General features: G+C 44.4%; 1 protein-coding gene across 2 annotated transcripts in view; it reads right to left on the reverse strand.

Moving 5' to 3' along the window:
- CYTH3 (cytohesin 3) overlaps positions 1 to 18329 on the reverse strand; it is a 68321-nt gene that overhangs the window by 24784 nt on the left and 25208 nt on the right. For both annotated transcript variants that reach the window (XM_032230716.1, XM_032230715.1), the window contains exons 2-4: positions 3604 to 3686; positions 1828 to 1892; positions 32 to 98 (exon numbers count right to left, since the gene is read on the reverse strand). In XM_032230716.1, the coding sequence (XP_032086607.1) occupies positions 32 to 98; positions 1828 to 1892; positions 3604 to 3686 (215 nt within the window). The remainder of the gene's footprint in view (positions 1 to 31; positions 99 to 1827; positions 1893 to 3603; positions 3687 to 18329) is intronic.

The following is an 18329-nucleotide window of genomic DNA, read 5'->3' on the forward strand; positions in this document are numbered from 1 at the left end:
CTCCAGAACTAAAAAAAAAAAAAAGTCTCACCTTCTTCGGGTCCATGTTAAATTTTTTCCTTCCCATTGCAACCTGCTTATTCCTTTGAGTAGCTTTGCTGTCAGTTTGGAGGGAACAGAGACGAAAAAGGAAAGCATTAGAACAAACATGTATTTCCACAATTAAATTGAAGGCGTTATGTACAGCAGCCTGGCATCCGACGGAGCCAACCAAGGGCCTACATCCTAGCCGGATAACCCTCCTCGTGGCTTAACATTGTTATTAACTCAAGAGAAAAATCAAAAGTAGCTTTGGCTTGATGGCAAGGAGCCATACATGACATTTTAATATTCTGGAGCCAGGAATTATAAAGTTTGAACCCGCAAACCAGTTCAACTGGATTCATTCAAGGGAATGGATGGAATAATATGGATGCCAATAAGCGTTTAGGACTTCTGCTTTGCTAGCACAATCCCACAACTAAAACCATTGAAGAGGTTTGATAAACAAACCGAGAAAGCTGTGTGCCAAAAACGCCGTGAGAATTGCCGGCATCGTGCCAGCAGCAGGATTCAAGTCTTTATCTAGCTCAACCTTCAAAAAGTCGATGCCGAGAGACCTCGACCGTCACATCTTGAAGACATTTCAGCCACTTGGGGTCCAGATGCATTAAAAACAACACACTCTGAATAAAGGGGGTTGTCTCTTTTATTCCCCCCACCCCCACGACAACAAAAACATTTACGTTTTTGTTTGCTAAGATCCAAGTAGCGGCTATAGGATATAAACCCCTTTTTAAATTTATTCCTCCTCCGGGTACAGAAAGACATGTATCTGGCAGCTAAGGAAAAAAAGATTGTACAATAAATTGAATAAACAAAGTGATGCCATGCAAATGTCTACATTTATGGACGGCAGAAAAGTTCCTGCTAGCAAATAGGAATATTTGTAGCTCAAGACTGAAATGGGGGGTCCTTGGTGCTCTTTGAGGTAGGTTGTTCTCTTGCAGATGTTTCATTACCAAACTAGGTAACATCATCAGTGCTAGAAGGGAGATGTTTGCAGAGAGGAGGAGGAGGAGGAGGAGGAGGAGGAGGAGGGGGAGGAGGAGGAGGAAGAAGAAGAGGACGACGACGACAAAGACTGTGGGTTCTCTAGCCTTGATTTTTTTTTATTACCCAACTAGGTAATACTATCAGTGCTAGGAGGGAGTGGGATTTGCTCTCTGTTTATATACTAGTGGCTGTCCCGTCACGCATTGATGGGACAATCAAGGTCTTACCAACTCAGACAAACCATAAAACTATAAACAACAGCCTAATCAAGTAACCAACACTCCCACTAGCACTGACAGGGCAAGCCACCTGTGTATAAACAGAGAGCAAACCCCACTCCTTCCTACTAGTACTGATGCTGTTACCTAGTAGGATCTGTGTGTGTTCCAGCAGAACTCTGGAATGCCTCAAGCAATTTCGACCAATCTTGGTACACAGATGACTTATTCAATGGAAACAAATACTGTGCGGGAAAGACACCCCTAGCATCCCCCGGGGTGTGTGTTCTGTTAAGATACAGCCTGCTGTGCCTTAAAATGGCTTCTACTGTACTGCCTTAAAATGAGTTCTACTGTACAGTGCTGTGGAGTTGCCACGGTAACGGCGTCACAGTACTCCACAAGGGGGCTCCCTCTTATAAGGGGGAAAATCCAACATTAGAAATTATGTTTGGTCTGGATATTTGTGAATGTCTAATATAGGATTGGGATAAACAAATACCCGGGCAACGCCAAGTTAACAACTAATAATAAATATATTTCCCGTGAAACCCTGCAAGCTGAACCAACTCACCTTTCCTCCACGCTGGTCAGGTGATCGATCTCAGTCATAACTTCTGCAATCTCAAATTTTAACCTCTGTAGAAAGGAACACAAGTCAGTTTACCTTCGCGAGTGTTGTGGTTGTGTCGCTTTAGTGTCGGTGGCTGTGTCTTGTTCCTTATTTGTAAATCTAACCCTTTTTTTGTTTTTCTTGGTTTATTGTTATTTGGGAGGGAATTGTGTTGTGTTTTATGTTAGATACCCTATTGTAAGCCACATAGAGTAATTTAGGAGTAGGACAATGGCTAAATCAAAGAGATCAAATCAAAATAATGAAATTAAAGGAGAAATTGCACCTGTGGGATAGCATATTTGTTCATTTTTTTTAAAGGAATGTTAAAAAAATATGTGTTTTACTAGCTGGATACCCGTGCTCCGCTACGAAACTATGTGATCGGGCTTGATAAATTGACACTTATAGCTTGAAAATTAATAAGTAGTTACGATCGGCCTCTCCTCTTCCCCTTCTCTCCCTCAGGCTGGCCCCATTGATCCTGTCATATCCCCATCTCTCCCTCAGTCTTGCCCCATAGAAGCCTCTCCTATCTTATCCCATTCTCTCCCTCAGTCTAACTCCTTAGCATAGGAGCATTTTTTCAGGTGGAGAGGGGGAGTAGAATGTCTAAACTCCCAGCCAGCAGGCCAGATGAATCACGCGCTGGCCACGCCCACATGGCAGTTGGAACAGAATTCTTTTCTGGTGGGGAGGGAGAGTAGAATGTCTAACTCCTTAGTATCAGAGCGTGTTAATAATAATATAAGACATGCTAATTATCTGATGGTCATTTCTAAAAATACTTTCTTAGCGAGCACCTAGAAACCAAGAGGAACATGCGTGCCAAATTTCAAGTTTGTAGGCTTTAAGGTTCTGGAGATTTCGTGATGATTTGTGAGTGGTATTTCACTAGATGACTAGATTTTTTAAATACGCATACAAAAAACTCCATTATCTATCTGAGCAACGTGTTGTCTGGGTACAGTTAATTTTGAATGGAGATACAACAATCATCATAATGATAATCATAATATACATATCAACATTAATCACACAATAATAGTACGATTAGTTTATTCATCTCAGAAAATTTTCAATATATAATTAATTATCTTTTTAAGTCTTTAATTTCTAAACTCTGTTTCCATTAGTTAGCCATTGGTAAAATAGGTCCCAAGTTTAAAAGCATTCCATTTCTTCCTTTTCTTTTCTTTTAAGTGTTAATCTAATCATTTCAGCACATTCTAATATTTTTTATGACACTTTCCTCTGCAGGGATAAAAAAAGAAATGAATTTAGATGCTTCCCAAATCTTGAGATATCTTTACCTGCTCTGTCATTTTATTCATATGACGTGGCAGCCGAATTACCTTCTCTTAGTAGCAATTCTTTAAAAAAACGACGTCTTGAGTTGAAAAACTGCAGAACAAATTAAATGCCATATATGGGGAGTCCTCAACTTCCACCTATCCATTTAGCAACCATTACGACGCCACTGAAAGAAATGACCTGCACCAGTCTTCCCACTTAACGACCATCGCAGAATCCCTGCCATCACATGATCAAAATTCAGGCAGGGATTCACTTAACAACCGTGGTCAAAAAGGGGGTATAACTGAGCAATGGCTCACTTAACAACCTCCCTGGCTTAGCGATGAAAATTCTGGCCCCCATTGTGAGCGTACCTCAAGGACGTACCCTGTAATCCAACCCTGGAGACAGGAACGTTGATTAGGAAAGGAAATTGATTACCTCAATATCATCAATGAGTTCTTTCTTTCTACGACGTATGTTTAAAAGTTCTTCTCTCTCCTCGGCAGACAGATCATCGGGCACTGAAGAAAGAAAGAAAGAAAGAAAGAAAGAAAGAAAGAAAGAAAAGAAGAAAGAAAGAAAAGAAAGAGAAAGAAAGACACGCTTGTAAACAGACTACTAATGAAACTACTAATATTTTACTAAACATTGTATTAACAGAAAGATACAATGAAGATCAAGGGAGGTACTAATACCCCTCTATAAAGCCTTAGTAAGACCACACCTAGAATATTGCACTCAGTTTTGGTCCCCGCACTATAAAAAAAGATGTTGAGACTCTGGAAAGAGTGCAGAGAAGAGCAACCAAGATGATTAGGGGACTGGAGGCTAAAACATACGATGAATGGTTGCAGGAACTGGGCATGGCTAGTTCTAGTGAAGAGAAGGACCAGGGGAGACATGATAGCAGTCTTCTAACATTTGAGGGGCTGCCAGAGAGAGGAGGAGGGGGGGGGCAAAGCAAAGACCTTAGGTTGGGTTTATTTTCCCAGAAAACACTCGACAATAATTAGCACGCAACTCCATTAAGCGCACATGTGGGCTCATGCAGAAGCCGCTCAGTTAGCCTGAAAAAATTATAAACGCAGATGGCCCTTCCGACTCCATCTATCGCAGAGGCAGAGGCTGAGATAATAAGCAGCATTAAATTATTCTACATCAGTGGCACAGGGCGCCCACCGAGACCTTTCCAACTGGAAGTGGGTTGAGTTGTTGTTGGTTGTTGTTGTTGTTGTTTTGCTTGTCTACAAAAAGGCACTTTTAGGAAACCGAAAAGAAAGACGGTAGCTTTATTACTTTAATAGACGTAGCAGCTGAAAAAAAAATTAGTTTTTGACAAGCTCCCAGAAGAAGCCCTCCGAACTGTTTTTATTCTGCAACACACATGGGCTGTAAACCTAAATAAACTCTTGCCAGGAATGGCATCCTTCTCTTTAGTGGTTTATACAGGCCTGGGATGGAGAATCTATGGCATGCGTGCCAGAGGTGGCCTCTATGAGCACATGTGCCAGAAGCTGCTCTTCTGGGTTACATTGCACACGGTCTTCGCAAGCACCAGAGCACCAGAAAACGGGCCAAAAATGGCGAAAAACCAGGGCATTTTCAGGGCATTTTTTTGAGCTATTTTCGGGTAGTTTTCAGGTCATTTTTCAGCCCGAAAAATGGCCTAAAAACGGCCAAAAATGACCCCAAAAATGGCCAAAAAACCAGTCCTACACATGCCAGCCATCTGGTCTTCAGTTTTCTGGTAGTTTTCTTGTGGTTTTCTGGTGCATGCGCAGTACTAAGAAAATGCTTCCACACATGCACAGAGCAAAAAACAACATGGTGGTGCTTTGGCGCCGGGGGTGTGGCAGGCCGTGTTAATACCTACTTGGCCGAACCGGTCCGAACTGGTAGGAACCCACTTCTGGCATGCACGCAAGTTCCGTTTTGGGCACTTGGTACTAAAACGGTTCGCCATCACTGATATAGGTCAATGTTTTTCAACCAACTCTAAGATGGGTGTACTTCAATTCCCAGAATTCTCCCGGCCAGTGTGGAATTCTGGGAGTTGAAGTCCAGCCATCTTAAAGTTGGGAAGGTTAAGAAGCATTGATATATATACTTGGTCAAGGGAAAGGGGAGAGAGAGAGAGAAAGAAAGAGGGGCCAGTACTTTTGATGTGAGATTTTTATGGGGGTTTTTAATTATTATTTGGAAAGGACTGAAGCCATCCCTATAAAAAAACCAAACATTTCAGAAAGTGTATGTGTGTGTATATATGTGTGTGTGTGTTGCATTTGTGCTGATAAATAAATAAATAAAGGGAGACTAGTATAGATCTATTTCAAGCTATTTAGCTCTCATCAGCTAGCCATACCCTTACTGCGATTTGAACCTGTGCTGTATTACATATTAAGCAGTTGTGTTAACCACTAAGCCACAAGGTTCTCCTCCTTATCAGCTGAGCCAGGGAAGTAGATATGTATTTAGTGTCACACACACACACACACACACACACACACACACACACACACACATATATATATATATATATATATATATAAACACACACATACATACATACACACATATATATATATGTGACACTAAATACATACCTACTTCCCTGGCTCAGCTGATAAGGAGGAGAACCTTATGGCTTAGTGGTTAACACAACTGCTTAATGTGTAATACAATATATATATATATGAAGCCATCAAGTTTCATCCAGAGAAATACTGGTTGATGGAAACCACGTTCACCATCCGCAGTACAGCTAGTCCTCAACTTAAAACAGTTCATTTAGTGACCGTTCGAATCCCCACGGCCACTTCATCAAAATTCAGACATTTGGCAACTGACTCATATTTATGACGGTTTCAGTCTCCCGGCGTCACATGATCCCCTTTTGCGACCTCCTGACAAGCAACGTCAATGAAGAAGCCAGATTCGCTTAACCACCGGGTTCCCGACTTAAACCAACTGCAGTGATTCACTTAACAACAAGAAACGTCATAAAACGAAGCAAAACACATTTAACAACTCGCTGGGCAACATACATTTTTTTGGGGGGGCTCAACCGTGGTCGTAAGTCGAGGACTACCTTGCATTCCGGCTAAAAGATACGTTTGCTGACGATATGAAAATAAGCTTCGTGTTTTGAAAAGCTTTTGCCAGAAAGGCTGAACGGGGTGGGCCATTAAGCAACATTATTCTAGGGTGGGGTGAATAGAGACCGGTTGGAGTCGTTTGAACGAAGAGAAGGGGACGTATTACAAATATGCAACCCTTGGGAGCAGCAGAAGGAAAGCTCCTTATGTAAATAAAAGGAGAAATAATATTTTGGCGGCTCATCCCTGAACACACCTTTGATCTCCCAAGGTTTTTATGAGCAAGGATTTGGACACCCATGTCGGACGGCGAGAGGAGAGGCGCTTTCTGATTAAGTAGCAGAGACAGGGCCGAGTCAAAAATTATCCCCCACCCACTCGCTGTTTTAATATCTTGAGCAGTAGAAGATTAGCAATCCTTGAGCTGACATATTTTTTAAAAGCCAAGAATGATGTAAAGGCAACTCATCATAAAAGCCTAACTGATGAAGGAGGGAGGGAAGGAGGGAAGGAGGGAAGGAGAGGGAGAGAAGTAAAGAAATGGAAAGAGAGAGAGAGAGAAAGAAATAGTAAGAGAGAGAGAAAGAGAGAGAGAGAAAGAAAGAGAGTGAAAGAGAAAAAGAGAGAGACAGAAAGGAAGGAAGGAAGGAAGGAAGAACAAGAAGAGGAGGAGGAGGGAGACAGAAAGAGAAAGAAGTAAAGAAATGGAAAGAGAGAGAAAGAGAAAGAGAGAAATAGTAAAAGAGAGAGAAAGAGAGAAAGAAAGAGACTGAAAGAGAAAGAAGAGAGAGACAGGAAGGAAGGAAGGAAGGAAGGAAGGAAGAAGGAAGGAAGAACAAGAAGAGGAGGAGGAGGGAGACTGAAAGAGAAAGAAGTAAAGAAATGGAAAGAGAGAGAAAGAGAAAGAAAGAAATAGTAAGAGAGAGAGAGAGAGAAAGAGACTGAAAGAGAAAGAAGAGAGAGACAGGAAGGAAGGAAGGAAGAAGGAAGGAAGAACAAGAAGGAGGAAGAGGAAGACTGAAAGAGAAAGAAGTAAAGAAATGGAAAGAGAGAGAGAAAAAGAAAGAGAGAGAGAGACTGAAAGAAAGAAGGGAGACAGAAAGAAAGAGGCTCAGTGGCTAAGACGCTGAGCTTGTAGATCAGAAAAGTTGGCAGTTCAGTGGTTCGAATCCCTAGCACCGCGTCACAGAGTGAGCTCCCGTTACTTGTTCCAGCTTCTGCCAACCTAGCAGTTCGAAAGCAGGTAAAAAATACAAGTAGAAAAATAGGGACCCCCCTTGGTGGGAAGGGAACAGCGTTCCGTGCGCCTTTGGCGTCTAGTCATGCCAGCCACATAACCACGGAGACGTCTTCGGACAGCGCTGGCTCTTCGGCTTTGAAACGGAGATGAGCACCGCCCCCTGGAGTCGGGAACGACTAGCACCTATGTGCGGGGGGAACTTTTACCATTCCTCGCCTCAGTGGCTGCACAATTTTCAATAAATTAGCTCTAACGTCAGAGCTACGGCATCAAAGCAAAACCCTTAAGTGCCAATGGGGTTAACTGAATTCTAGCTACTTTAGAGTTCTGTTATCCTGGTTATGTGTGACCTGCTCCGGTTATTCTTTCCCCAAATTCTTGGATACAAACCACATTTGAAGAGGACAAAGGCAGTCAGTTCACTTCCTGCATTTTGGCCCTGCGCCCAGACTGTAGCTGAACTTGATCTTACACTTATCGTAATGATTTCCATTTTTGAAACGTTAAATCTCCTCCAGTTAAATATTTGTCCTGCCACATGCCTCATTACATTCCTGAATGCGTCCCTCAGGACACCCTACAAAATCTGCTATGTTCCTTGGCCTGGAAAACATTGGAGAGAGACATGCTCTGCTTAAATTTTAAGAGGAATGAAAATGTCAGAAGGAATACTGTGGCTCAGAGAAGTTATGGCTGGTTTTATAGCAATCGCAATAGCAGTTAGACTTATATATCGCTTCATAGGGCTTTCAGCCCTCTCTAAGCGGTTTACAGAGTCAGCATATCGCCCCCAACAACAATCCGGGTCCTCATTTTACCCACCTCGGAAGGATGGAAGGCTGAGTCAACCTTGAGCCGGTGAGATTTGAACCGCCGAGCTGCAGAACTAGCAGTCAGCTGAAGTGGCCTGCAGTACTGCACTCTACCCACTGCGCCACCTCGGCTCTTGTCAAGAAAGTGCTAGCTAATGCGGTGCAAACCTATAAGAAACAGGCAGAGAAACACCAAGTTCCACAATGGCCATTCCAGTTAAGGGAGAAGGTTTGCCTCTCCACAAAATATTTGAGGCTAAAACTCCTTAGCATGAAACGGAGGCCAAAGTTTATGGGACCATTTGAGAGCTTTGCGAGTTGACAAAACTTTTGCGGTTAGTTGCGAAGTCGTGTCCAACCCATCGCAACTCCATGGACCACGTTCCCCCAGGCCTTCCTGTCCTCTACCATCCTCTGGAGTCCATTGAAGCTCATGCCGACTGTTTTGGTGACTCCATCCAGACACCTCCTTCTCTGCCGTCCCCTTCTTCTTTTGCCCTCCATCGTTCCCAGCATGAGGCTCTTCTCCAGGAAGTCCTTCTTCCTTCTCATCAGGTGGCCAAAGCCTTTGAGTTTCCTCTTCAGGATCTGACCTTCTAAAGAGCAGTCAGGGTTGATCTCCTCTAGGACTGACTGGTTGGATGGCCTTGCAGTCCAAGGGACTCAATGCAGGAGTCTTCTCCAGCACCAGAGACATACAAACTAGACATACCCAATTCCAGCAACCGTTCTTTATCAGATCTTGGCTTCAGAAAATGGACAGATTAAATCTCATGCCCACATATTTGACAACCTTCTCTTTATCTTCTCACCCCAAAACGTTGGGGAGCCACCTGTCTCACCATCACGGAAGAGCTGTCCAAAATTGTCTTGTCGCTTAATCCAGAGGTCATTCCTCCGAAGGAAACCTAGTAAAAACCAGTCGCCTGTTGGAAATTATCCAGGTCATTTGGCCAACGAGAAAACCCCCGAAGAAACGAACAGAAGGTGTTTCTTGATCTTCCTGAGAGTAAAAACAAATTAGATCAAGATTTACCAAGCATTCTTTGGTAAAAGAGTTTATAGGAAGAGGAGCACGAAGAAGTCACACGTTTCTCCTGAAGGTCCATTAATGTCTTCTCCAGGTTTGGCAAATATTTGTTTAGCTCTTTGCCAGCCAGGTATCTGAACACTTAGTGGAAAATCTCTTCCTCCCACTTTGAAAAAAAAATACAGATTGAAGCTGGGGTTATACGTGCTTCTCGTCTGTTCTTCCCTTACTAATTTTTTTTCCCATCGCACACCACAATCTGTTAACAAACGGGTCTGTAATTTGTGTACTCTGCTGTCGTCTCTTACAAGGCGCTTTTATACCGTGAGTCTAAATGGCTTTTAAAGGACAGAACCCAAAAGTAAACTCATTTAACAAAGAAGTGATGGATTTGTAAACGTACGCGCATGCCGTTTTCAGAAAATAAGAGAGCGTCATTCTGTTCCTGGAAACAGATGCATCTTTCCTCACAAACTCCTTTTTTCTGAGTTATTTTTAAACGGCGGCATTTTGTTTATAAAAAAAAAAACCCCACAGCCTTTTTTTCCCTAATGGTCTGTCATTACTAAGTTCTGATTTTGTGATTCGGAATATCAGACTAATAGAGTTGGAAGGGACCTTGGAGGTCTTCTAGCCCAAGCAGGAGACCTTAAACTATTTCAGACAAATAGCTCTCCAGTCTCTTCTTGAAAACCTCCAGTGATGGAGCAAACCCATAACTTCTGGAGGCAAGCAGTTCCCCTGGTTAATTGCCCCCCCCCCGGGGTAGGAAATTTCTCCTTCGTTCTAGGTAGCTTCTCTCCTTGATCAGTTTCCATCCATTGTTTCTTGCCTTGCCTTCTGGTGCTTTGGACAATAGGTTGACCCAGAATAATAGAATAACAGAATAACAGAGTTGGAAGGGATCTTGGAGGTCTTCTAGCCCAACCCCCAGGAGGCAGGAGACCTTAAACCATTGCAGACAAATGGTTGTCCAATCTCTTCTTAAAAACCTCCAGTGATGGAGGAGTATCCACAACTTCTGGAGATAAGCTGTTCCACTTGGTCCCTTCCAGCTCTATTCTCAATTGAAAATTGACAATGGCTGGCCATTGCAGACAAATGGCTGTCCAATCTCTTCTTGAAGACCTCCAGTGATGGAGCATCCATAACTTCTGGAGGGAAGCCATTCCACTGATTTAATTGTTCCAACTGTGAGGAAATTTCTCCTTATTTCTACATTGCTTCTTTCCTTGTTTTCATCCATTGCTTCTTGTCCTATGTTCTGGTGCTTTGGAAAATAGGTTGAACACCTCCCCCCCCTTCTTTGTGGAAGTCCCCCAAACAGAGGTGGTATTCAGCGGGTTCTGACCAGTTCTGGAGAACCGGTAGTTGAAATTTTGAGTAGTTCGAAGAACCGGTAAATACCACCTCTGACTGGCCTCGCCCTCATCTATTTTTGCCTCCTGAGTCCCAGCTGAATGGGAGGGAATGGGGATGTTGCAGTATTCTTCCCCTGGAGTGGGGAGGGAATGGGGATTTTACAGTATCCTTCCCCTGGAGTGGGGAGGGAATGGAGATTTTGCAGCATCCTTCCCCTGGAGTGGGGAGGGAATGGAGATTTTGCAGTATCCTTCCCCTGGAGTGGGGAGGGAATGGAGATTTTGCAGTATTCTTCCCCTGGAGTGGGGAGGGAATGTGGATTTTGCAGTATCCTTCCCCTGGAGTGGGGAGGGAATGGAGATTTTGCAGTATCCTTCCCCTGGAGTGGGGAGGGAATGGGGATTTTGCAGTATCCTTCCCCTGGAGTGGGGAGGGAATGGAGATTTTGCAGTATCCTTCCCCTGGAGTGGGGAGGGAATGGAGATTTTGCAGTATCCTTCCCCTGGAGTGGGGAGGGAATGGAGATTTTGCAGTATTCTTCCCCTGGAGTGGGGAGGGAATGTGGATTTTGCAGTATCCTTCCCCTGGAGTGGGGAGGGAATGGAAATTTTGCAGTATCCTTCCCCTGGAGTGGGGAGGGACTGGGGATTTTACAGTATCCTTCCCCTGGAGTGGGGAGGGAATGGAGATTTTGCAGTATCCATTCCCTGCCATGCCCCCAAGCTACACCCACCAAGCCATGCCCATAGAACCAGTAGTAATAAAATGTTGAATCCCACTACTGCCCTCAAATATTGGAAAACTGCTATCACGTCACCCCCTAATCCTTCTTTTCATTAGACTAGACATACCCAATTCATGGTGTGTTCTCATCAATTGCCCTGTTGCTTCTTCTTGATTTCCCACGTTCTATGAAGCCATTCCTATGCTTTTATATCAGCCACAGTTTACAGTTTTGTACAGTGAAGGAACCCTACTCTTAACAATTCAGACACGGTGGTTAAACCCAAACTTAGTGCGATGACAAACCGCAGATGTGTTGACAGCAGAACTAGTCCAAGGACTGTGGTTAGTTTTAAACCGTAGATTTAAATGGACACTGGAGATTTAAACCTAGTGAGGGGGAAATATGTAACACACCGCCGCAGGGTTTGAAAAGAAGGATTTTGGTTTTCTGGGGTTGTTTTTACTCAGTAATATTTGATTAGCCGTTCCTCAATTAGTCCCCTTTTGGGGCTTAACAAAAGAAACAAAGATGGAGAATCAACCTCAGGAGAACTCACACAACTCGCAGGCAGATGGAGAAACACCAAGTACCCATTTTCTGTATCTGGGAGGATGTCCCAAACATTCCAAAGTCTCACAAGGGTGTTGACCAAGTGTGAGGAGATTTAGACCTAGTTCCTCCACCCTTCTCTTCGAATAAAGCTTGGATAGAAAGGAAATGTGTCTACTTCTATTTAGAATAGAATGACAGAGTTGGAAGGGACCTTGGAGGTCTTCTAGTCCAACCCTCTGCTTAGGCAGGAAACCCTACACCACTTCAGACAAATGGCTATCCAACATCTTCTTAAAGACTTCCAGTGTTGGAGCATTCACAACTACTGGAGGCAACTTCTGTTCCACTGATTAATTGTTCTAACTGTCAGGGAATTTCTCCTCAGTTCTAAGTTGCTTCTCTCCATGATTAGCTTCCACCCATTGCTTCTTGTTCTACCCTCAGGTGCTTTGGAGAATAGTTTGACTCCCTCTTCTTTGTGGCAACCCCTGAGATATTGGAAGACTGCTATCGTGTCTCCCCTAGTCCTTCTTTTCATTAAACTAGACCAGTGGTGGGTTTCAAAAATTGTTCGAACCTACTCTGTGGGTGTGGCCTCCTTTGCGGGAGTGGCTTGCCGCCCATGTGACCGGATGGGAGTGGCTTGCCGCCCATGTGACCGGATATGAAGATGCCGATGACACTTGTCAGAACCACCTTAAATGACCTCACACACAGCCCTGGCATGCATAAGAATAGGATGTAAACTTGTTTTTTAAAAGGCATCTTTGGTTTGCGTTAAAACAACTTCAACACACGCAATGTTCTGATTGCACCACAAACGCAGTCGTCATCCTTACCTTTCACAGAGGCACTGAGTTTTATAAATATGAGCATGATAGTGTAGAATAATCATATCCAAGGACCAGTGGTGGGTTTCAAAAAATTCTGGAACCTCTTCTGTAAGTGTGGCCTGCTTTCTGGGTTCACTGGTGGAACCTCTTCTAACCGGTTCGGTAGATTTGACGAACCGGTTCTACCGAATAGGTGCGAACTGGTAGGAACCCACCTCTGGACTAGACATACCCAGTTCCTGCAACCAGTCTTCATATGTTTTAGTCTCCAGTCCCCTAATCATCTTTGTTGCTCTTCTCTGCACTCTTTCTAGAGTCTCCACATCTTTTCTACATCGTGGAGACCAAAACTGGATGCCGTATTCCAAGCGTCGCCTTATCTTACTTCTGTTCCAGGTATGCTCCAGACAAGAAAATTAAATGCGTCTGCAGTTGTGTGCAAAGTTCACGAGATAAGATACCCCCTTCAACAGAAACCACCCCAAGATAAAATGTCCTGAGCTTTGGCTGAAGGACAATTAGCTTTCAGGAGAATCAACTACCCAGATACGGGTGAGGTCATAATATAATGGGCTCAATTTAAACCAAGGAATCAAAGAATGAGAGGTTCGTTATTACCTTCTTAAGAAAAACCTGAATCAAAAAATGCAATCCCTTACCAAGTATATTAATACCACATGTTACTAAAGGCTCATGGCTTGCAGGGGAAAAAAGTAATAACAAAAACATGCCACCCCCCCTCCCAAATCCACCAACAAAGATTGTTGATATGTCCAAGCGAAATAATTTCAATTTAGCCCAAAGGAATGAAAAATGTGTTTCCTGAAACAACAATTCTTCTTGTGTCTCAGACATAAGAACGGGGTTTTTTTTAAGGTTGCTGCGGCTAAATTTAGAAACTCGGGTCCTGCATTTTCCACACGTTTATCCTATTAGCGCATAGCCTCGAATCTCTTTCAACAAGAATTCCATTTTTTTCTCCAAGGCATATTATTTCTGCAAAGTCCTTTTTACCTTTTGCAGCTCAGAGGGTGCCCAGCGTTTAATAAACCGGGACCAATTTCATAATTTCTTTTTTGCCACAGTTGCTAAGTGAATCACTGCAGTTGTTAAGTGAATCATGAGGTTGTTAAATGAATCCATCTCCCTGTCAGGCCTGCATTTATATTCTTTTTAGAATTTTGGCCTGCCACACTTTCTCTTATTTCATTATGCTGTTTCATTAGTATAGTTGATGGGAGGGGAGGGGGGAATAGAAAGGAGTAGGACTGTGGAATGTATTGTTGTCATTCTTTTCTAGAAGCCAAGGTCATCTTTTGTCTCCGCACTTTTACACCTGACTGGAACTAGCTGGGTGTGGATGCCAGCGTGGAAGAAGAAGATTGGACCATGTGATGGATTGTGGGTGTGGGAACAAGATCATGAACTTTTAACTGGGTGGGATTCTGAGGTAATTTCCAGAATTGGGATTACACAGATGTGCTAAGATATCTGATTTATTAAATTGGAAATTTAAGGATCGTTTTGTCTTGGACTCTGATTTAATTCTACATGATACTTGGAATGCTGATACTCCCCCTGTTTGACTTTGCTTGTCGGAAGCTGTCTGGGAAGGTTGCAAATGGCATACATATGATCCCGGGATGCTGCAACCATTGTAAATATGTTGCTGGTTGCCAAGTTCCTAAATATTTCAGATTTAACAGACCAAATTCAGACCACTAACAGACCACTAGTCTCATGACATCATTCTCAAAATGAGCCGAATCAGGTCATTTACTGGATGTAATGATTTCCAAACACACACACACACACAGGTCATAAAAAGCCATCGTTTGTGCAAAGATGCCATTACAGCACTGAGTTAAATCAGAAATCACAAATTGTCTGATTTAACAGACCGTTGGGAATAACGGACACTGTGAAATGGTCTGCTAAATCCAGGCTCTGCTCCATCACAGTCTGCTAAATCAAGGTTTCTTGCCTAAGCGATGGTGAGTGAGTTAATAAGGTATTCTGAGCAAAAACAAAACAACCATTTAAATAGGAGCCAGCCGTGTGCTAAAAAAGCCAACACAGTTGCTAGGCTGCATCAAAAGACGGATAGAATCAAGATCACGTGAAGGGTTAACACCACTTTATAAGGCCTTGGGAAGGCCACACTTGGAATACGGCATCCACTTTTGGTCGCCACGATGTAGAAAAGATGTGGAGACTCTAGAAAGAGTGCAGAGAAGAGCAACAAAGAGGATTAGGGGACTGGAGGCTAAAAAATATGAGGAACAATTGCAGGAATTGGGTAGGTCTAGTTTAATGAAAAGGAGGACTAGGGGAGACAGGATAGCAGCCTTCCAATATCTCAGGGGTTGCCACAAAGAAGAGGGAGTCAAACTATTCTCCAAAGCACCTGAGGGCAGAACAAGAAGCAATGGGTGGAAACTAATTAAGGAGAGAAACAACTTAGAATTGGGGATAAATTTCCTGACAGAACAATGAATCAGTGGAACAAAAGTTGCCTCCAGAAGTTGGGAATGCCCCAACACTGGAAGTTTTTAAGAAGATGTTGGATAGTCATTTATCTGAAGTGGTGTAGGGATTCCCGCCTAAGCAGAGGGTTGGACTGGAAGGCCTCCAAGGTCCCTTCCAACTCTGTTACTCTATTCTATTAGCAATAGCAGTTAGACTTATATATCGCTTCATAGGGCTTTTGGCCCTCTCTAAGCGGTTTACAGAGTCGGCATATTGCCCCCAACAATCTGGGTCCTCATTTTACCCACCTCGGAAGGATGGAAGGCTGAGTCAACCCTGAGCTGGTGAGATTTGAACCGCCGAGCTGCAGAATTAGCAGTCAGCTGAAGTGGCTGCAGTACTGCACCCTAACCACTGCGCCACTTCGGCTCTATTCTATTCTATTCTAAAACATATCACGGCATAGCATTGTGTGAATATAATGAAGCCCTTTCCCTGGCCGCCAAATGCCACTTTGTGGCTGGATCAACTTCCTCAACCTTTGAATGCTGACATTTGCAGTCTGGCCGCAGTGTGTTGCAAACAAGGGGGGGGGGGAATCTGACTCCTAGCAACTCAGGAGAAACCAAGGTTTCGATTCTCTTCCTCTGCTTGAGAAATAGATCCAACATGTTTTTTTTTCACCTTCTGCTTTTCAGCTGGAGGGCGAACATATCGGCCAGATCGCCTGCCAGGGGGAACTCGAGGGAAGAAATAGGGACACTGGATCTCCTGATGTCACTTTGGAAATGAAACAACCCATCATTGGCACAAGGAGCTTGTTTCACACGCAGCAACAGCATGACTTGCACTGGGCACCCGTCTCAGGTGCGAAGGATCACACTTTAAGTTCCAGTTAAGAATAACTTGGCCAGGAGTCTCGGAGAGTCCCGAACCAATGAAGCGAACTAATTGTCTCCTGCAAACTCCACTCCCCTTTCGCTCCTCTTTTATCTCCTCTGGGAGGGGCCATTCACCGTCCACCAGTGGCCTTACTCCCAAGTTGACCCTTGTTCTTTAGCTGCTCCCTTCGTCTGGCAACTGCGCATGAGCACACTGGGAACAGGCTTCAGCTGTTCTTCTGCCTCACTGATGTCTGACTCTGAAGGCAGCGGATAACTGTCAGACAGCTCTGGTCCCCTCTCTGCCTCCGACACAGAGCCCTCATCCAAGCCTTCCCCAGACTCCAGGACTGGCCCAGTTTCCTCCCCAATCTCCTCACTGTCCGAATCTGCTGCCAGCTCCGCTGGCCACTGGAAGGACACAACAGCCTGTATAAGTTGTGGCCAATATATGATATCTTCGTATGGAGCGCAGCTGTCATTTAGAATGAATGAATTCAGAGCAGAGCAAGTGATTTTGAAGGCACCATGGTGGATGGAATGTGCCAATGCTATAATTAGACATAATTAGATTGTATCGCAGCACCTAATTATAGTTCCCGGATGCATATTATTAACTGCTATGCTAACGCAAGCCTCTGACAGCCATGGCATTACATACGTATAAGAACTTCGACACTTTAGGACCTTAACCGCAGAAGGAATGGAAGGATGGACGGCATTTGGTCATTATGTCTACTTAGATGCCTCCTGGGAACACGGTTTTCTCTGGTTGGGCCAGGGTCTTTTTTGATTTTGATTTTTGATTTGATTTTATTAATATTTGTAGGCCGCCCTTTTCCCTGAGGGGACTCAGGGCGGCTCACATAAAATCAAGGGAGGGGGAAGACAAACATTAACAGAGAAACATATAATAAAATATTCAACAACATACATTCTTCATTCGGGAGGGGCGGCTAACCTTGTCCCCAGGCCTGACGGGCTAGCCAGTTCTTAAGGGCTATGCGGAAGGCCTGGACGGTGGAGAGGGTACGAATCTCCACGGGGAGTTCGTTCCAAAGGGTCGGGGCTACTACTGAGAAGGCCCTCCTCCTTGTAGTTGCCAGCCGACACTGGCTGGCCGATGGAATACGGAGGAGGCCTAATCTATGTGATCTTATTGGTCGCAGGGAGGTAATTGGCAGAAGGCGGTCTCTCAAGTATCCAGATCCACTGCCATGAAGGGCTTTATGGGTGACTAATAGCACCTTTTTTCTAGGATCCCGGAGAAGATACAGACCCCAAATTTGTTTCCCTCCCAGAGATTCGATCAATATTCCATCACTCAGGCTGGGGGGTCAAATTCTACACCCCTCAGAGAGGGTTCGCAACTTGGGAGTCCTCCTGGACTCACAGCTATCGTTTGACCACCATTTAATGGCTGTGACCAGGGGGGCATTCGCCCAGGTTTGCCTGGTGCGCCAGTTGCGACCCTACCTGAATCGGGAGGCTCTCACAACAGTCACCCGGGCCCTTGTAACCTCTAGGCTGGAATACTGCAACGTGCTCTACATGGGGCTGCCCTTGAAGAGCATCCGGCGACTTCAGCTAGTACAGAATGCGGCCGCGCGAGTGATTGTGGGTGCACCTCGGTTCACCCGCATAACACCTATCCTCCGCGAGCTACGCTGGCTACCTGTCGATCTCCGGATGCGCTTCAAGGTGCTATTAGTCACCCATAAAGCCCTACATGGCAGTGGATCTGGATACTTGAGAGACCGCCTTCTGCCAATTACATCCCTGCGACCAATAAGATCACATAGATTAGGCCTCCTCCGTATCCCATCGGCCAGCCAGTGTCGGCTGGCAACTACAAGGAGGAGGGCCTACTCAGTAGTAGCCCCGACCCTTTGGAACGAGCTCCCCGTGGAGATTCGCACCCTCGCCACCGTCCAGGCCTTCCGCACAGCCTTGAAGAACTGGCTCGCCCGTCAGGCCTGGGGACAAGGTTAGCCGCCCCTCCCGAATGATGAATGTGTGTTGTTTACTATTTTATTATATGTCTTATCTTAATGTCTGTATTCCCCTTCCCCGATTTTATGTGAGCCGCCCTGAGTCCCCTCAGGGAAAAGGGCGGCCTACAAATATTAATAAAATCTACAAAAAAAATCTACAAAATCTACA

Source organism: Thamnophis elegans, chromosome 14, assembly GCF_009769535.1.
Source record: "Thamnophis elegans isolate rThaEle1 chromosome 14, rThaEle1.pri, whole genome shotgun sequence".
Classification (NCBI taxonomy): domain Eukaryota; kingdom Metazoa; phylum Chordata; class Lepidosauria; order Squamata; family Colubridae; genus Thamnophis; species Thamnophis elegans.